Source organism: Cheilinus undulatus, linkage group 9 (assembly GCF_018320785.1).
Source record: "Cheilinus undulatus linkage group 9, ASM1832078v1, whole genome shotgun sequence".
In the NCBI taxonomy this organism is placed as follows: domain Eukaryota; kingdom Metazoa; phylum Chordata; class Actinopteri; order Labriformes; family Labridae; genus Cheilinus; species Cheilinus undulatus.
This window is the reverse complement of record NC_054873.1, coordinates 12156530-12177973: the sequence shown is the minus strand read 5'-3', so window position 1 is coordinate 12177973 and position 21444 is coordinate 12156530. Positions and strand designations below refer to the sequence as shown.

Genomic DNA, 21444 nt, shown 5'->3' with positions numbered 1-21444 from the left:
AGCACCTCTGACTAAACAACAGTGTGAATTCGTTGTGTCCAAAGGTTAAAAGAGGCACATTGATCCTTTCCCTACCTCCTGTCCTTATGGGGTATCGACTCAAGGACACATGTACCTTTGTAGCCCAAAAGATAAACACACTCTACAGAGCAAATATCAACATTGATCTCTCAGCACGATGCCAAACAAGTCTGGTTTGTTCTGAGCGCACCTGTGTGGGGGAATATTATGCCACAACTTACACTCAGTAACGGCTTCATAATGGATATTTGCTTTACATAACAATTTAACCTGAATCCCTATAAAATGAAGCAGCTTCCTTTATTGTCCTCTCAGGTTACCACATTAATATGGCCAATTCTGGAGGCTGAAAAGGGGATGAATGACATCTTTATCACTATTTACCTCTTAACTGCTCCTATTACTGCATCAGCTCCTGTGTCAACAACAGCTGTCATACACTCCTGCTTTTCCTTCGCCGCTCTGTTGATTTCATGTTTATGGGAATGTTGCCCCAGATCCTAATCTCAGTATCATCCCTGCTTGGATCTAATTCCCCCACATGATGCCTCCCTCCAACTAATTTCCTCCCACACTTGGTTTGTAAAAGTCACACAGCTTATTAAGAGCTCTGTTTACCACATTGTGCAAGAGTGTGAGTTTTACCTCCATTTGTTTTTGTTGAATTTTGAGCCCCTATTCATTCCACATTTTGCAATCAGCAATCATCAAATAATGAAGCTTGTTTTACTAATAAAGAGGGCTTTATCTTTAGATAAATTATCATTTCAGTTCACCAGACATAGGGTTAAAATTAAGGTTAAACCTGGATTACATTATAGATTAGACATTAAAACTGAAATGTCTAAGAATTTGGTTTGGTGCACTTTGTCACCCACTAAAGTTCTCTGAGCGCAAAAGCAACTCACTTAAGCTGAAGACTCATTTCAACTAACAAGGTACAATATTTCAATCAGGAGAGAATTAATACGAGTTTAACAATATTGTATTGTACAAACTGAATGAAAGAGTTGTGCAAAGTCCTTGGCAATTAGACTCCATCATGATGATTTCATGTATTTGAAGGGTTAGTGAAGCAATCTGCAGAAATAGGATACCCCCCTATGTAGTCCAGACACTGGTGGTGGTGTTTCGATGCAGGAAGTAGACTTCTGAGAAACTGCCCAGGAATCAATGAGGTGGCATGGAGGAGAAGACTGAACTATGCAGGATGAGATGAGCAGGAGACCTGTGAGGATCTGGACTAGACGCTGATTAGCTGAATGGAGGTGGCTTGGGTGGAGGAGGGTTGCAGCGTCTGCACAGAACGACTGGCTGACTGAGAAAGAGAGAATGACAGATTTAAAATCCGACATGTGCATGATGATTGGTCAAATGGGATTGTGGCGGTATCTGATAAGCTGAGTTCTTAGGAGAGTGAACGCTTAAACAAGCTGGATAACTTTTGAACCACAAACGTAGCCACGTCCTCTTTAAGTCCTCTGATTTTTCTCCATTATCATGCCTTTTTAGTCTTTACAGAGGCTTTTCTAGCGAACCTGGAACTTGGGTGACTTTCTGGGGTCTTAAAGGATTAACTCTGATGTTGGAACATCTTTTTAATTCATTTTTGATCACTTCCGCCACAAGCTTGGCACTGTCCACTTTTGTCTTTAGCATTTTTAATAAGAAACATTTAAAAATAAGGAAAGTAGGATTATTTTGCATAATGCCAAAATTCTTTGTCTCAAAAATGTATTAAACTGTTATTTTGAAACACATTTCAGGTCAAGGAAATATCATCTGGGATTTGAAAATTGCCGTAAAACATATTTAGATTTAATCTAAGTTTTGATTAATTTCCCAGCCCGAGTAGAGTTCATGCCTGGTGCATAGTGCACCTAGCTGTGTGCCCTACTTCTTGTTTTGAAATGGAGGACTCAGTTCATTATTAAGACACTCCATTTTTTAAACCAGCATTTGGTTACACATAATGAGGGAGAAAAGCTGTTCAAAGTGTGATTCTTGCTTTGCAAGTAGCTCACAGCACAATCCAGGAAGGTTACATGTACAGCTTTTCTCCCTTATAATGAGAAATTCAAAAATAAAACCAACAAATCAGTTTCAACAGATTCTGTTGAACAGAGACTTCAAGAAATAAACAGCAGAGCTGAGCAGAGCTGAGCACTGGTGCCACCCAGTATCACTTTGATTTTAAACCCCATAATCTTGATTAACAGCAACTGTTTAATCCCACCTTTCCGTGAGTTTCATGCTCCAGTTGAGAGTTTTTAGTATTGTCTAAGCTCTTAAAACATCATAAGAAAACATCATGGTATCAGCTATAAAAATATCTGGTGAAGTGCAAACAGATTAAATCAAATGGAGCCACAGTCAACTATATCTGCCATTCAAACATTCCTCCATAAGAAAATATAAATAAAATCACTGAGCTGGCCGCTCAGTGTTAGGAAAACTAGCTGCTGTTTATTTAGAGCTACAGGAACAAATCCACTTAAACAGTGCATACTGCAACACCTGCACAACTTTGAAATGTATGAACAAACTATGAAGATGATTTTCTAGTGCAGCTTGTATAAGCCAATTCTAACCCTAATTTGATCTTTACCACTACAAACACAGACTTCAACCTCAGTATCTTCAGGCCTGTTTGATACACGTGTTCTTATAAAACTCTGACACACCTCAATAAAAAAGGACTTAGGGTATTTTCTAAGATTCCTGTCTCTCACCAGGAGGTCTGAGCACAAAGGCTCTGAGGTCTACGTGGGCCGAATCCAACACGGGGATACGACTCTGTTGTGCCTTCAGGATATGCGTGTAAACGCTGCAGCAGCTGAAAGCAGGCAGTGTCTCATATAATGTGTTGAGTAGAAAAGAAACTGCCAAATGGAGGATTACTGCAGGGTTGTAGTCTACACAGTATACTGTAACAGAGAAAGGATGTGATGAGAGATATTTGTGCTATAAATAGTAAAGCAATCTCTTTTATGCACATGACAGTGAGCCAGGAAATCATGTTGAATGGTGTGAACAGTGAAAGATATAAATGTGGTTGTTGCATCCTGCAGGGAGTGTTGATTTAAAGGGTGTTAGCTTTAATTTGGATTTAAGTTGTTATCTAGCATTAATGGTTCAGTTTAGGAGTAGGTGTCAGAAAAGCTAGAACAGCAAAGGTGATGTTTAAGGGCTCACAAACTGATCAAAATCCAAATTTTGTAGTCTGGATGCCCTCCTTATCTGGATGCGTTCCAACAAGTTGTACCCAGACCGGTCGATCTGTTCCTACTAAAATTTGGTACGGTTTGTGTGCAATGTAATGCACACCTCACATGAAGATCGTTTGTGTGTATATATGACGTTGTTTGTGGTATCCATGTTTAGTAAACAAGACAGTGGGAACAACTATGACGTTCAATGAAGAAGTAGCACTGACTAGATAAAGATGGTTTCTAGTTCTGTTTTGGTTGATCAAGTAAGGGGCTGCAGATGGTCGAGGACTTTTTAGTTTCTTATGCTCAACAAAATTGCTTTTCTGCATGCACCAAAAGATACAAGTGGCTTTACAGTTTTTCCAACCTGTTCCTTCTTGTACATCTTGTTCCCTTCTGCAGAGCTGTGTGTATGGTGAGAACCGCACGTCCATCCAGTGCACCACACCCTCGCTGGCCAAGCTCGCTCTGCAGCCGCCCGTGGTCACCAAAGTGGCATTCGTCCTGGACGGCTACTCCACAGAGCAGTGGGACCTGATTTATGTGGAGGACCCCCTCTTCCAGGACCCGAAACTCACCTCCAAGGACAACAAGAGCATTGTGGAGCTCAAAGTAAGTTTGATTTACTCGGTCTTCAGCTGGGCTGTATTTTTTTTATCCCACAACACTTCGGGAATGGGCTGGCTGTTGTGTCATTGCATCATAGCTTGTAAAACTGCACACATCTTGGAGGAGATGGCCTATGTAGCTCATAATGAAGAGGAAGAGAGACAGAGAGCCTGTGATGTGGCCCTCTGCGCCACTGCAGACGGGAACTGCTTTGAATAATGGCAAAAACAGAGCCGATTCAAGAGAAACACAAGGACTTTCTTAATATATGTGAATATTTTGAAGACTTTTTGAAAATGATAATTTTTCACTTTCTGGTCCCCAGGAGATGGGAGAATAAGTTTGTGCAAAAGAAGTCTTAGTCATTATTGTTTACCATGTGTCACACATTAAAATCTTCTAGTTTTACAACTGTTAGTTTTTCCTTTTGTCCTTATAGGCCCTTAACTTATTTAAAAACTCCAGTCATATTTCCCCAGCATACATACTCATATAGCCCAGGTTGTCATGAAAAAAAGGATGTTTAGATGTTGATGGTGCACCACAGGGTTGATGTTTACAAGTTTTCTAAGACAATAAGTCCAGGTGAGACCAAATGGTTATAAAAAGCTTTGGGCTCAGAGGGTTAGGACTCTATTGGTCTCTTCCACTAAAGCCACATTTGAGCAATGAGTGGTAAAAAGCAAGGAAAGTCTGGCCCTGTACTGTACCCTGAAAAAGAACTGAAAAATCCTGAAAATGTTTGTATACATGCAACACTAGTAGCCATATTTCTGTGACACTACGTTCAGGGATTGGAGCATAGATGCAAATTTAACAGTATACTGTGTAATCGATATTACAACATTAGGGTTGAGCATCCCTGTTTGACTGGGACCATCCCATTTTCAAGATCCATGTCTCAACAAGTACTAATAACACACTAATATGTTCCCTTTTAGAACAGACTCTGTCTCAGTTTTAACCAGATGAAATATCAAAACAACACTGATTTGTCTGTGTGTCAGATAATGATTTTGCCAAGGGTGTTGCTGTGGCTGACCACAATCAGAAACAGTAGCTAATGGGTTGTGAGAACATCATTGCTGCAGCTGTGGTGATAGTAAGACCACAGCTAATGTTTGTATTAAGTTATTAGTGACTTTTAACTAACATCACCTTTAGCACAGAATTGAGACCTTTTCTACTTTGTTGTGTAACACTTTCAGAAAAGTGTTGCTTTTTGCTAAGACGCTACTAAACAGCTAAGGTTAGAGGTTAGAAGTGTTTTGTGGATACAGAGAAACATCCTGTAAAACCTCAAAGTCGAAGAAATCCAGCACCTGGAAAACAGGTGCAGGAAGAAACTTCTGACATTTGCAGAGGCCCTAAATGTCCCGTTTGGGGTAATTAGGTAACAAACTTCCTTTTATGGGCTGTTTCTTATTTCAGTGCTGAAGAGGTCCTTTGAAGAGCAGTTACTGGAGAAACATAAAAACAAAAACCTACACGCATGAAACACTGACAGCACAGAGCCCGGGGTTCACCATGCCCCTATAAGTACAAATCATAGGCTGCTCTTACATTTGACCTCATTTTTCTCCAGTGACTCTCTGCACGTCACGGGTTTGTGACCCTTGATAACATCACATTATAACCATCCTCTGAATTGTACAGGAATTCACTACAAACAGTTAAAGGTCAAATTTTGTCCTTTTTTGGCTGTTGGGGCAGTATCACTGGTGTCACATCTGAAGGATCTCCACAAACAGATTTCACTGGATTGTGTCCAGATTTTGTGTGCTTATTCCAGACAAGATGAACATTTACAGTTGTGCAAACTATTCATTTTCAACATAGGGTGGGTCCATAATCAGGGCCCAAAGTTGGAAAAACCTTTTTTCTATCACAGCGCCCACTACCTACAACAGGAAGTGTAACAAATGGGTCATTTGTTTGTTCCTCTTACTCTTGTGGGCCTATCAAGCTCAGATATTGAATCATAGTCCTTCGATATTTTTCCACAACACAGATATGTTTCATTAAAGCATGCCTCAATGGCAATGGCGAGCGTTTTTTATATCTTGCCAATTTTACAGGAAGTTGGTGTAACTCTCAATTGAATCGTCTGATTTCATTCAAATTTCACATGAATGATTGAGGTTGTCCCCTCTTCAAATTCAAAGGTTAATTTTATGGTTTTGCTGTAGTGCCACCTACTGTGAGACACCAGTAGTAACTCTTATAAAATACATCCCATTTTTGTTTTTTGTTTTTTTACACAATATTGGTTCTGTCTTGATCACCTTAACATATCTGCATCGCCCTTTTCCAAAATGCTATGTGCTATTTTTTATTTAATGAGAGTTCTGGGAAGATCTGCATTGTCTCTCTGCCATGCTGCTTTGATACTCGCAGTTGCCACACACCCCTCATGGGCTGGGGTGTGAGGGCCCGTTCAGTGCTGCTTGCAGCCCTAGTTGGAGTTGGTGGACTGTGGGATTTCTCTGGTTGTTGTCTTCTTCTTTGGCTGTTGAGTTCATAAATTGTGGATAGCATGAAATGCTTGTTAGCTATGTAAACATCTTGAAACTCTAAGTGTAATTAAAATTAATTCTTTAATTTAAGATTAAGTGTACAGTATTTACTGAATGAGATAATTACTCACTTCATACCGTGTTAAAGTTCATTTTGCACTTTAACTCCCAGTCCACATTCACACGTATGTTTCCGCCCCTGGTCCAGGTCAAGTTGGGAAGGAAACAATACAGAAAGAAAAACAGGAAGTAGAGTCTGTTTCCCAACATTTACACCCCCCCATCCCTTCTCCATTGCTCTACCTCTCTATGTATTCTCTCTCTGTTGACTCGCATTGTTCTTGGTGCCGAGGTCAAAGCTCTTGACATATTAATGCTGCTTTTCAAACAAGCCACCACATCCCCCAGAGTCTGTTTTAGGAACACAATGAAATACATATTTCTCCTTGTTTCTTTCATACTTTTTTTTCTGACTTCAGTTCGACGGTTTGCAGCAGCTGTTAGAATCCTGGCTGTTTTTTTCCCCCCTTCTCTCTCTTTTTCCCAGACGTGACCTTGGCCCCAGCGCTAAATCTACTCCCAACCCAACCTTCACCCCCCTTTATCCCAGACAAACCCACAGCTTCCCCCTAAAGGGGGATGGTATCAGGCATTGCACCAAAACAGGCCTTTTTTAATGCCATTTGATAATGCTGCCCTATCATAACCTCTTATAAAGGGCACGTGCTTGGCCTATTTAGCAACATCTGATAATTCTAACCCCCAAATAACAGACAAATATAGACATATTTAGCTCTGACTGACAGCTCTGCACCAGTATGGTGGCTCACGGAGGAGCATGACTGTTGATTTTGGCTCACGGCCAGGCTCTTATCATTGCCGATCACTTCACAGGAGACTAAGAAGCATTTCACATCCAATTATTGTCATAAAAGTTTATTTGAAGAGATGGTTTATTGTTAATGTTAATATTTCTCCTCAGCTGTGTGCAGTTCAGTCACACCTCCAGTGCAAGAAGACATGGAGTTAGGATGAAACATGTATGTAGTTGAAGATCTTGTTGTCTTTATGTGTGTCCTAATTGCAGGAGAGTGAGTGAATAAGTGGTTTGTGTTGCTGTGTTTGTCGGCTGCCAAAATGTGAGAGGGAAGGATAGAGAGCAGGAACAGGTGCGAGCCTCCACTCTGTGTCAAATTGGAAAATCCTGAGCTGTCACGCAAGGAATGCGATCATTCTCTTTATTGCCTTCTGCTGCACTCAAACAAGAGTGTTTATGAATGAGACAAGAAAGCAGAGGAAGACAGAGAAAGGCAGCGAGTGGAAGACAAATTAGGTTGTGTTTTCTTTTTCACAACTTCCAGTTAAACAGAACACACTCACTAACTTCTGCTGCTTTTTGCTTTGTGTGCTTCCAGTTAGCTCTCAGAGGGGGTGTTTGCTGTCATGCCGCCTAGAGGTCATGCCACTAGAGTGAGCTGCTGTGTGTTACTCATATCAGCAGTTCATGCTCAGTCCTCTCAGTCAGAATGAGTCACACTGAACGCTGCCAACATGTGCCTAATGCCGCCAAAACCTGATGCACCTCATTTATTCCACTTCTTACACTCTTTTCCAACACTTTTTAAAGGCTTCTGTTTCAAAACACCAATAATTTTTTAAACAAGCTTCAGCCTTTATGTCAGTCATACATCCATGCTGGTTACTGGCCTTTTAAAAGTCCTATAAATAGTTTAAAAGCTGCTAAAAGTAAATATATATGTTTAAGACTCAAATATGGAGGTCTGTAAATTCCATACTGACATGGCCTGTGCTGATTTATACCAAACTACAGGACCACATAAAACCTATGGCCTTGGGTGACAGTTTACTAAGGGCCACCTCAAACACCACCCACCTCTGCCATCCTCTCCAAGATGGCAAATAATGTGGCACCAGTGTCCCTCATGTATCTGTTGTGTCCTATCACTTTAATGCAGGCATCTACAGCTAGCTCACCACTGAGGAATATTATAGCCCAATATGATACCTGAAAATCTCAACAGAGCCGACATACAACCTTTACATCAAGAGATCATAGATCAGTGTTACTAAAAGTGTGTGAGGAGTCACAAAATACAATTAACAAGCTGCCACCTTTTACAGTACAGTGCACGACTTTAAGGTATGTCTGGGCCATAAATTGAGGTGATAGTACGACGTAGATGTGGGGAGTGAGCTGCCTGGGGGCACCAGTGGGCAGGGGGATTTACACAACCCAGATCATGCTCTGGTTATCCTTGCATAATATCAGATGCATGGGAAAATAATCTGTTGAAAAAATCCACACTTTTTGGTTGGAGTAAGAGGTGGGTGTGAGAATGGCCTAGGGTACTGTTGGGGCAGGTATATGCTGTGGATGACCCAGGAGCCCCAAAACAGCCAGTGGTCTCTGGACATATAACCAGTGGGAAAAGGCCTGGACAAAATAGATGCTATCAAGCCTGACCTTGGCTGCTAAGCATCACATAAATGTGTGCCGACATATGTGAGCTTAACTACAGCACATGTGTAAATCTGCCTAGGTCAGGTTGGTCTTTGGCCTGATGAGACCAAAATGGTACTTTTTGGCCATCAGACAAGACGCTATGTTTGGTGGACGCCAAACACTGCACATCACCACAAACACACCATCCCCATTGGGAAGCAGGGTGGTGGCAGCATAATGCTGTGGGGATGCTTCTCAGCTGCCAGCACTGGAGGGCAATCTTGTTCCATCCTCAAGAGAGCTACCGCTTGGTTCTGGAGTGGCCAAATCAAAGCCTAGACCTCAATCCAATAGAGAATTTGTGGCTGGACTTGAAAAGAGCTGTTAACATACGATCGCTGTGCAACCTGACAGAGCTTGAGCAGTTTTGCAAAGAATGGAGTAAAATTGCAGTGTCCAAGTCTGATTGAGATCTATTCACACAGACTCAGTGCTGTGATTGGAGCCAAAGGTGCATCTACTAAATAATGACTTGAAGGAGTGAGTATTTATGCACGCACTTATTTTACATTACATAATTTTATTTAACCAAGAAGTAAATTCATAGAGACTTCAAAAATGTCTGTAATCCTATGCTCTGTGATATAAATTTTGACTTACACTACCATGCTTTCTTGTATTCCATGGGTTGACTTCCAATCTTTTACAACTTCTAGTCTTACATGGCTCTCTTTTATCCTTCCCTCCCATCTCTTAGCCCATCATCCTTCCTTTTCGCTGTCAATTTCCCTCTATTTTCTCTTTTCTCACCCTCATTTTCCTCTCCCTCCACCTCAGGGTGACCGGATGGACAGGGAGGCGATGAAGTGTCAGGTTCTGACTGTGTCCAACCACAGCTGTGAGAGTCTGATTCTGGTTGGAAACACCCTGGAGTGCACCGTACCCACCGAGCTGCAGGCCGCCACGGCGAAGGAGCTGCAGGTGGAGGTAAGGAACACCTACAGACACATGCAACCGTTTTTTATCTTTCTTGTTGCAGACACGTCAGCAGAAAGAAAAAAAAAACATGCTGTCCAGCCTGCAACAAATACACACCAGCAGCAAACTACACATAAACACACACATCCTCCTTACTCCACTCAATAGATGTCTTGTTCCAGCTCCCCCACCTGTTGACAACAGCGAGTGTTTGAAGTGGTGCTTAAATGGCATTATCAAGTGTTTGTGTGTGTTTTTACGTGTGTTTGAGTGTTAGGGTGTGTTTAACTGCCTAATGATTATACAGTTAATTTAATTAAGGTGTCATCAAGTCAGCTCATCATCCTTTAGAAGTAAAGAACATAAGGGTGTGTGAGCTTTTCAGATACTACGTATTATAAAGTCAGACGTGTATGGAAGAATGTCAATTGAAAAAACTTCTCAACTTTTGGCGTCAATTTATATAATCACCAACTCATTTTCTTTTCATAAAAATGTCAAATAAATTAAAGGTTTCAAAAATTTTATTGACCAAGTCAAATTTCAGCTTTGACTTTTATTTTCAGAATGAAATTAGATCTGCATTTGTCATCAAGTAAAAAGTAAGATCCATTCTAAGGTAGAGGCTGTAACACCTTAAAAACAGCACATTAAAGAGAACTAAGGCTCTGTACAAGAGCCCTTTTAGGGTAATCCTACTTTAAAGTAATTTGTTGGCGCTGCTTTGGCTCAGTGGGTGGAGTAGGCATGTGCAGGGGCTACAGTCCTCATCGCAGTGGATTTGATTCCCTGTCTCTGCATTGATTGGTGCATGTCTTACCAAGCCTGCCCATAATGGAGGATAAAAAGGAGAGCTTTCTGGGACCCAGCCAAATGGTGGACCCATGGAGGTCAACAAGATAATGATCTATTGTAAAGTTAATGTCAGACATCACAGCTAAGCCGTGATGGCTAAGGCCATGAAGATGGCCTTAATAGGTCTGAATGGAAAGAAACAGAAACAGAGAGCCTGTAATATGGCCCTCTGTGCCGCAGACAGGAACTGCTTTTAAATAGATAGAGCCAATACAAAGATGCATAAGGTCTTTTTTTTTTTTTTTTTTGCAAATATATCAAAAAGTCTTAGCTATTATTGTGTGTCACATATAAGCATCTGAGTTTTAATTTATGGTTTTTCTTTTATCCTTATAGTCCCATAATTTTTTTTTTAATTCAAGTGACGTCATTGCCGCACGCATATTCTTAAAGCCTTGCTTGTCCTGAAAAAAGGACTTCACTGTGCACCACAGGGTTGATTTTTTACAAGGTTTTTAAGACATCAAGTCCAGGTGAGACAAAATGATAAAAAAATAGCATAGGGCCCAGAGGGTTAAGAAGTTCTTGAAAGCATCAGTAGAAGCTGTAGTGTGTATTTGCAGAGGAAGACAACTCCAAACTGGTAACAATTTTACAATGAAGACTGCACACATGCAAAATAAAATGGAAACTTGCGTGATCAAGCATGACTTCAGAGGAAAAATATGCACTGAGGATGGTCAAAATCTTTGGCTGGCTGTCCTGGTGTGTGTCATAGTTGCAGCAAAAATCAAAAAGAAAGGACAGAATATGAAATCCTGGTTGAGATGAGGGTCAAGTTGCCTGATTTGGTCACTGTCATTATTTTTGTAGGTATTCTGTCGGAAGCAGACCGACCTAGAATCATAAATATCAAACATTTTTAATAGTCATAGTGGGTGGTCAGTGAGGATCTGGTGCAATAGAGAGCAATACACATGCCCCCGTTCAATGGGGGTCACATCTAGCTAAAAGAAACTGTGTTGTGTTTTTCCGCATCAGTAAGTCTCCAGTAATGCAATAAAGTCATAGACATGTTTCTGAGACCGGTTTGTGTGTATGAAATATTGCACAAATGTTCCTTTGAGCCAAGAATAATCATGTTTGAAAAGGAAGTTTCAATCTAAACAAAGATTTTGTTTCAAACGTGGATGGAGCAGTGATCCATAAAGCCTCTTCTAATGTAATTCTTTGAAAAAATACCCACTGTGTATGTTATCATGCACACAGTAGGAATTTACACAATAAAAAGTATCATACTGAGTAAGAGTACCTGCTCCTGAGGAAGAGGAGGAGGCAGAGGAGGAGTCTAATTGGCACATAGCAACAACATAACCCACAGTGATGATGGATGGATGGAGAATGTGCAAGACCTAGTTAGTCATAAATTCCTGTATTGTATTTCATTTCATTCAGCTTAGTTCAAATGTAAAATATCAGCTGATAGATCGCTTTCTTCTTGAACATTTTTCCATGTAATTAAGTTTTGTCTGTTGGACAGACGGACTGAGTTCGCTGTCTGATTTTTCTGGAGGCAGTAGCCGGGTAGTTCTGCCATCGGCCATATTGAGCTCTTCATTCTGCGCTGTGGGAAATACATGGAAAGCACCACATTCCTCTAGCGTTCCACATCATTTACAGGAAACTTCAATAACTCTCCTGTCCTAATGCAGTCTCTTATAAAAAGGAGCTCAGGGAGAATTTATTACACGGCATGATGAGTGAGAGGGTTCAGCATCCAGCTGTCTCCTCACTGGAGTTTGAGTAGGGTGTCCTTTAAGTCATGAGAAGGGGACATACTCGAAAGACTCACGCACACTGTTTTTATAGTTTAGGCTATGTCAAAGATCAGTATGTTAACACTGTGTGTTGTATTGTTTTAAAAAACATTTTAATTACCAGCACATGGAAGAAAACTGAAAAAAAAAAACAGCTGATTAGAAATGATTTACTCTACCAAATAAACTAGTTTCACATTGTAATAGTAGATGATAATAGTAGTAGTGATAGTCATAGTCTTTTTTTTCCCCTTTCAGCATATTTATTCAAACCTCAGACTAAAATATCACTCTTTTTTGTGTTTGGAACTGTTTCCAAACATCCCTGTAGGTTATATGTGTAATAAGAGAAAATGTGCAACTAACAACACTATCTAATATTAGATAGTGGGTTGCAGACAGCCTTGTGCTATTCTTAAAAATAATAACTGAATATCACTTTCTTATGAAGCAGCGGCACTCCAACCCGGACACCTTATCAGCCTCATCACTTCTGACTTGTGAGGTGGCCTTCAGAGTGCCAGCCTTTATCACTGGGGGGGGGGGGCAGGAAATATCCCTATCCCTAAAAAGCATACACGCACGTTAATACATCCCCTAGTCATGCACACACACATGCACAGTTTCCCATCTGCAAAAGAAAGCTCATTTCCACTAAAGCTAATAATGGCAGAAGCAATATCACAGATGTAATCTGCCCTTCTCTGTGACAACTGACAGTCACTGGGAGTGTGTTAGTGCATGCCATATGTCTGAATGCCAGTTTCATGCCTCATAGATGCATGAGTGTGCATGCATGAGATTTTCAAAGTGTCATGTGTAGTCATTGTTTATCAGGAAGATGCCTACATACAGTATAGTGTATCTTCAAGGAGTTTCAGCTGTGACATATTCTTACAGTATTAAGAAAACAGGAAGCACCTGGTCTGTTTGGTTTAAGTTTAGTGTTCACAGTTAATACTTAGCGTCAGAACCCTCACTAAGCTAAAAATCAAATATTAGCCTAAGCATTAGCTGATCCATAGAAAGGGTGTGATAACTCACTTCACTTCTTTCAGTGGCGTCAGGCGGACTCCATCAGACATCTGGGCAAAGTGACGCTGGCTCAGGAGCAGGACTACACGGGCCTCATCGTGGGCTGCGTGTGTGTCACCCTGCTGCTGCTGATGCTGGCCTCGCTGCTCATGTGGAGGAGGAACAAACACATCGATGGTAAGAGGGGCTGTCACTGGGTCAGTTTGTTTCTACAGTATCCTCAGCTTTCCTTAGCTTTGAACTTTAATTGTGTCTTAATAAAGTGACACTGTGTAACATTTTTACTTTAAATGGGAGTGTTAAGTTGATGTTATAGCTCAGTAAATTTCAAGAGGAAAGATGCAACCCATTTCCACAAAGGTTCTTGGTAGCCTGCTTTCAGCGCTGTGTAACTTTTGCAGCAGGCCTAGGTTTTTCACAAGAAGTATATACACTTTCATGGAACTGGTTCACACACCAGCACTTTTATGGCACTGGTTCAGAAACCAGTTAGCCCGTCTCACTATACATAATACCCACATACTCCACATGCAGACAGTTGTCAAATAACAGGCTGTAGATGCTAGCAGAGTTTGATTAAGAAATCTGATATTATCATTGCTCAGCATGGTCCTTGATTATCACGTCTTTGCCAAAGTATGATGCTCTGCTTGTCATTTTTTTCTATGAGGGGCTGGTATAAAGGCACTGTGTCTTATTTTAAGACAGTGTAGTTGCACACAGCAACTTTCATTGGATCTCAGTTAAACACAACCAAAATTCCAACATGTTTCTTTTTAGCTCTGAAATCCAAAGTTGAGCAGACTTAGTCAGATCAAGTTTATTTAAGGGTTTTAGCATCTAGGTTTGACAGAAATAAACAGATACAGAGTGATTTCAAAATATTTTGTTATATTGTATATATATATTTGTGGAGTGTTGATGCCAGCATTAAGGGCAGACTAAGAGGAGGATTACAATGATTATAAATTTATTGTTATAGCAGTTTTAGGTATAAATATTCACAAAGTGCTTTGAGGCAGGAAGAACAGCATAAACATCAGCTATCAGGCCAAATAGAGAAAGGTTTAGAAAATTCAGACTGAAAGGGAAGACTGAAATGTCACCACAACAGCTCAACAAGAAGAAATGCAAAGACAGTGAATGAAAATGATAAAGCTTGCAAGTACCAAAATGGTACAGTTAAAGAAGAAAAAGTTGTAAAAAATTTAACACAAATACTGGAACACGATAACATCGTATCAGGGTAAATAAAACTACAACATAAGTAACAGAATAATCAGAAAAGATATGTAAGCAAGTAAAACAAAGAAATAAAGGGTTTAAGAAAAATAAAAAGTTATGTCGGGGTGAATTCGAAGTGCTGAATCAATACATTAATATTCATTTTCTCAAAGCAACAAATAAATAATTCCTCTGATCATTTTCTTTATTTCTCATACAACTTTATATTTTGCATCTGCTTTACTCTTATAATTCAGTTAAAGATATGTAACTAGAGGTCTCAGACTTGAAAAATAGGAGAGTATCATCTGCAAACAGCTTAACTTTATGACAGATCGTCTCTGCTATTGTTTATTTTTTTCTGTCGACTTACCCTATTAATCATACAAATGAAAGAGTTTATCAGGATAAAAATGTTTTTTAAAGATTGTAGAGGTAGTCTTTATTAACATAAACACATTATTAATGAATGAAAAGGACGATATTGCACCACAAATATTCAAAGTTACTGGTGTATTAGTTATAGCTTTACAGAAAGGGACCGTTTTATAACAGTCATAAGTGTTTCATGGTTAATGCAAATAAAAGACTAAATGAACTGACCTTATTCTTGGTGTGTTTTTTTTTTTTTTTATTGTTTTAGTGTTGTAGTGTGTATAAGTGTGCATGTTAATATACATTCCCCTTGGGTTTTTTTAACCTTTGATTTTATCAATCAATCAGGGTCAATAAAAGGTACCTTTTTTTGACAAAAACATAAAAAACATTTAATGTGGGTATGGACAAACAAAGTTTCTTGTCTCATGGCCAAAAAGCTCCATTCCTTCGAAATAGTCATAGGTGACTTGGTGGCCTCTCTCACTGGTCTCCCTTTTTCAAAGTCACTCAGTTTGTGATGGCGGCCCTAATCTAGGCAGATTCACACATGTGCCACATTCCTTCAATTTCTTGATGATGGATTTAACTGAAGTCCGGGGGATGTTCAGTGCCTTGGAATTTTTCTTTATCCATGACTTAAACTTTTCATTAACCTTTTCCCTGAGATACTTGAAGTTTAATTTTCTCTTCGTGGTGTAATGGTAGCCAGGAATACTGATTGACCAGTGACTGGACCTTCCAGACACAGGTGTCTTTATAGTACTATCACTGCAGACATATTCTCTGCACTCAGGTGATCCCCATTTCCCTAATTTTGTGACTACTGGTGCCATTTGGTTGGTCCTGAATCAGGCCAGTCACTTTAAAGGAGTATTTATGCAGTCACTTATTTTAACTTCCATATTTGTATTCAATCAACATTACTTTGTAGACATGTTTTCACTTTGACATTAAAGACTTTTTGTCACAAAATTATATTGACCATGAGTGATTCATAAAATCAATAAAAGGGTGAAACATCCAAGGGGTTGAATACTTTATACAGGCACTGTAGTTGAACACCTGTTTTTATTTTTCTAACCCATATGCATGTGTTTATGCTGGGGATTTTTGTTGCCTGGTGGGTTTACACGAAGTTTGAGTGGGGCGCATTGGTGAACTGCTTTGCCTCTCAGTAATTCTCTCTCTCTCTCTCTCTCTTTCTCATCTTCTATTTCTCCCACTCATCTTTTGCCTCCATGTGCTTCATGTCCCCTTATTCCATCGTCACTCTCCCTGCCTCCCTCTACTTCTAGATCTGTCTGAGGTGTGGTATGATGGCCGGGGTCACATCCAGCATCTGGACAGGCTGGCTAACGCGAGGAGCGTCAGCCCCACTAATGAAATGGTCTCCCACGAGTCAGTCGACTATAGAACCAACCTGCTGGAGGGTACGTCAACCAGATACGCCCTTCCCCCATCCCTCACCTGTCATTTTCCTTCCCACAGCACACCTCCAGCCCTCCCTCCCACCTGCTTCCCTCCTTGTGGGGCTAAATGCTATGCTAGCAGTGCATGCCTTGTATTCTCTGAACTAACACCAATAGACTCTAGGAAGATCTAGATGGAACTAATTAAATACAATTACCACAAACCATGTTTTTCTTTTGGTCTTATGTTGGATGTATTCAGACCTCTATGTTTAAGTCTTAATGAGTAAAAGTACCTTGTGTCATGCAGCAGGTGCAGGAAATCTTAAACCCAGTTTCCCCTAAGTCCAACCTGAGTTTATTTTCTGCACCTACAGTGTGGTATCTGTCACTTAGCCTCCTGCAAAAAGGGAAAGAACATGCATCCCTAGTTGTGCAGCTGTCATGACATATTTTATGTAGTTTCAGGACAAAGCTGAAGATGCCTGTGAGACATGGTGCACATTAGCGTAAGTTGTCCAACAGGCCAATCTTCCAAAAATGCGATAATGCCTTCAGAGTCACCTGTGGTTTTGGTTTCCTACGTGTGAATCCTGAGGGTATGAGGGGCGCTCCATGTATTCTGATCCTTGTATAATGGGCACAGCAATTTTCCCGCTGCTAGAAAGTGACTTAAAAGGCAAAATCTGAGAAGGTAGACTGAACTAATTCTTATCCTCAGGGAAAGAAGGAGTGCGGGATGTGCGGCTGAAAAGTTATATTTGGTTTATAATTGCACTCACCACTTACACTACGTCTGTGAGTCGTCTCTGTCTTCTGTTGAGGATTTTTTGGACCAACTTTAGATTTTTTTTGGCCTGAAGTTTCTCTGAATATAATTTCCCACAGCTGAAAGTTTCAGAAGAGCAATCAGGATCTCTGTTTTCAGCTATTTTCCATTCCAGTGTCACATTTCTCTCTCCCTCTCTGATCATGTGACCATCTTGACCTTTGGAGATTCCTTTGATACATTTGCTGACCTTTGACCTTTATCTCCAGATCAGGGCACAGACAGGCCCGAGACGTGCCGTGCGACTGCCCCCATCTACGGAGGAAACGGGGAGCTGCTGTCTCCCAGGCTGGGTGCTCTGGGAGCAGGTTTGGGTTTGGGAATGGAAGGTGAGTTGGTGTCACCCCTGCTGATGGCTCCAGTCCACATCGACCCGTCCTGCCTCCACCCGGACCTGCTGACGGAGGTGCAGCATGTGGTGATCGCCAGGGAGCATCTGCTGCTCCACCTCAACCAGGTCATTGGCAGAGGTCAGTTACAAAAATACTCTCTTTACCACTGAAATAGATCATTTATGGGTTTATCTCAACCATCCTGTTTACAATTTCCACTAAAAACTGGTTTACTTCCTACCTACAACTGTTTGGTGCATGTCGTCCCAACTTTCTGTTATCCATTTTACCCACAGCTGTTCCATCTAATCAAGAAAGGTCCCAAAAGATCTTTTGTATAATTTTTATGTTGAAATACTAAAGGCTAATATGATGCAGCTGTAGTCTTGTTTCAGCGCTTTAGCTAGGCCGCTCTGCAAGCTGCAAAATGACCTGTCTGTCAAAGCATGTGCAGCAGATAGTACAAAAATATAGCAGACTTTCATTATTTGTTTTAGTGTTTAAAAAATTCACTATAGGTGTAAGGGTTCACAGAAGTCACAATTTGGTTCATACCTTGGTTTTGGGGTTACAGTTCACTCTTTGGTTGAACAGGAAAAAAAGCATGCCTCAGATGCATAATTCTAGGAAACTATATTACTTTGAGCTGGCAGTCTGTAGCCTGTAGTCTATTAACATAAAACAAAAATAGTGCAAGACAGAATAATGCAAAATAAGAAGTAGCGTCTCCTCGTTTGAAATTATAAAAAAAATACAATGTTAAAAAGAAAAATAAATATGTGCATTCTGGAGCAATATGTCATAATTATGAAGGCATCTGTACTCCTGTCCTAGGAGAGTGCACAGGCAAAATGCAAATACTTTTGATTGTACTATATCTAACAGTCAAAGGCACAAGAGAAAAGCAGTGTTTTCAGACCACTCTTTAAACAACTTAGAGAGTCTGCAGATCTCAGGTCAACAGGCAGCTTATTTCATAGAAATGGGGTGTGGATACAGTTTGGAAGCTGTTGTTTTTTCCTTTTTTCTCCATTCTGATGCATTCATCATGAAACTGCATACACCGAACCAAGACATCTAAATCATGAAGGCTCAGGACAAATACCTTATACCATAATTACCATAATTGTAGAAGTCAACCAATAATGGTAGCACATTTGATACCACTGCGGCAAAAAACATGAGTCCAAGGTGCCCAATATCAGGGGGGGGTTTTGTTTGTTTTTTAAAAAGCAAAAAGTGCAACAAAAGCTCCTGCACACTGTCTGCATTGCAACAAAACTACCCAAATGTTGCAATTTTTTTTTTTAGTTAGACAGTTTCCTCCCGTCTCATGTCTATTTATAAAACACACTGATGTAACTTTTGCATTTTGTCCTCAATAACAAAAGGACTTTCAAATTAGCAGTATTTTTTAACCTACAAATTTGTGTCACTGCTCACTTTGGTTCAAATGCAACTGCAGGTGTGTAGTTTTTTTCCAAAGTTTCTGCACCTTTTTCATTATCATAGATAATTAAGGTGATTGAGAATGTAAAACACAAACAGTTTAAATTATTTAAGATTTTAGGGCAAAAGCAGCATGAGAGGTAAGATGAGCTTGGATCTTCCTGTAACTTAGTGAGCAATGGCCAAATAAGCTTAAAATTGATCTCTTACCAGAGATGCATTGATCTTTAGCGTGATTTACCGAATTAAGAAAGACAGGCACTGTATTTCTATCCTCAGATGTCTGTGTTAAGTGTCATAGGACACTATGCAGACAGAAGCAAAATGATGAGCTCGATAAACTTTTAAATCTCCTAACAGCCACTAATATACTTGTCATTCCTGGTTCTAATGGTGACTGACCTGGATCAAAAACATTGATAGATGAAATCTGGCCATCTTCAAACAACCAGTGCCAATTCAACAGTGACATATGCATACTGACAATGTCAGCCAACATATAAAATGATTTGACTCTTTCTTCATTCAAGGAATAGCATTATTTTTGCATTAAGAAATGAATAAACCTAATTAATCAACAAAGTATTCTCTTCATTAACCTCTAAAACAAACATGTCTGAAACTTCTTACCTTAAGTGCTGCAAAAGAGAAAGAGTGAGACATTATTTCTCTCCAGCATTCATGGTGGGATTTTGGTTGATGGTGTGTGATACTATCATGCAGCAATCTTAGAATAAATTGGGGATTTATGTAGAGCTCCACAAAAACTAAAGTCACCCATAAAGGGCTTAACTGCCTTCTCTATCAAACTACAATCTTGACATGCAGACACAAAATCACCCCATCTTGTGCTGTTTAAGTAAGCGAGTCAGACCCACAGATCAAATTCAACATAAAAATGGAGAAAGACCCCAAACTCCTCTGCCCCCTCAGCTGAATTATCCCCTTAAAGAAAAGAGCCTGGATTTGGAGGTAGGATTTTTTAAAGTGGCATTGGATGATTTGTTCACAGCTAGTATTCCCAGGAACCATTGTTGGGAGACGTAATCCAACACCATCAGCCATCTGCAGGGACGTGATAGGAGAATGCCGCGCTCATTTTATTCCTGCACCCCTTTGCAGTCTGGGGCCAGCCCTCCTGTCTTAAGAGATATTATTCAATAAAATGCACATAAGTCAAGGGGGCTTGGTGCTGCCTATTAGCTTGTGGGTGTATTAATGAATACAGCTTCATACTGGGTTACTTGAGGGGGCAGATTTAGTGTGAGAATGGTGGTAATTTAAGATAATCTGTATTATCTGAGAAAGGTGGGAAAACAGGCCAAACAGACAGGCTAGAATCAGACGTAGTGGTTTAAAGAACAGACAGTTTGAAAAGTGCATAAAAACCTGGATGCACTTTAGAATTAACCGTAATTCTCCTGTTTTAAACAAAAAAATATTTTCATCAGATTCCTAGAGCTGCTGTGATCATGGAGCCAGCTGGCAGAGAGCATGATCTTAATCATATTGTCGAGAAGAAGGCCTAAACAAGCCAACATATGAATGAAGGATGCTCGCTGCACAAAATCCAAAAATGGGCTGCTGTATCTTCTGAAAACTTTTACTATTTAGAAAGTGCAACACAGCTGCTGCCTAGTATGGTCAAAATTTAGACAGTGTTGTTGTGCTTACTTGGTTGTAATCAGAATCAGATTGGGGTTTAACAGCCAATTGTAATCATTCTTTCCAGGAACTGATATCTGATTGTTAGCTCTCAGTGGGCTTCCTTGCTGTCAAATTAAAAGTACGTGCCCTGCTGATGTGAGATGATGAAGTTCAGATGTTGGTGCTGCAGTGTCATCAGTGATGCATCCAGTTTTATGTCTGGTCTCTTTTCTGTTTAAGCCTCAGGGCTTCTAGGAAGCCATTAAAGTATCATCACATGTCATCAAACATTTGGCTGTTCCTGCAGGCTCTCAAAAGTAATTCATTGCATTCTCTTTGACCCTACTTGTTTCAAAAAGTAGTCCAGTGCCAATGAAAAGTATTAACCCCCTAGGACAAGGGTGTCCAACTCAAGGCCGGGGGGCCAAATCCGGCCTGCGAGATTATCCGATCTTTCTATTATAACTGGCCCACCACTATGAGGTCTGCAGATTTCCTCCAGTATAAACGCGTCAATTTAACCTTGATGATTTAAAAAATCTTTGTTAAATGATACAAATCAGAAAAAGTAAAGAGTACAAGTAATTAGATAAAAGTAAGGAAGGTAGGAAAAGAAATTAATGTTGTCATTATATATTTTTAATTTTGCATCTCACAGCTCTGACTTAAACTTATGATTTTGACTTTTTTCATGTTTTGACCTATTTTGACCTTCAACATTTACAATTT

The 21444-nt window shown here is 40.1% G+C and overlaps 1 protein-coding gene across 1 annotated transcript in view; it reads left to right on the top strand.

Annotated features, from left to right (window-relative positions):
* Positions 1-21444, top strand: part of met (MET proto-oncogene, receptor tyrosine kinase) — a 117897-nt gene that overhangs the window by 82847 nt on the left and 13606 nt on the right. Inside the window, exons 11-15 of the mRNA XM_041796027.1 lie at positions 3636-3845; positions 9660-9809; positions 13471-13624; positions 16345-16479; positions 17497-17757. Coding sequence (XP_041651961.1) covers positions 3636-3845; positions 9660-9809; positions 13471-13624; positions 16345-16479; positions 17497-17757 — 910 coding nt within the window. The remainder of the gene's footprint in view (positions 1-3635; positions 3846-9659; positions 9810-13470; positions 13625-16344; positions 16480-17496; positions 17758-21444) is intronic.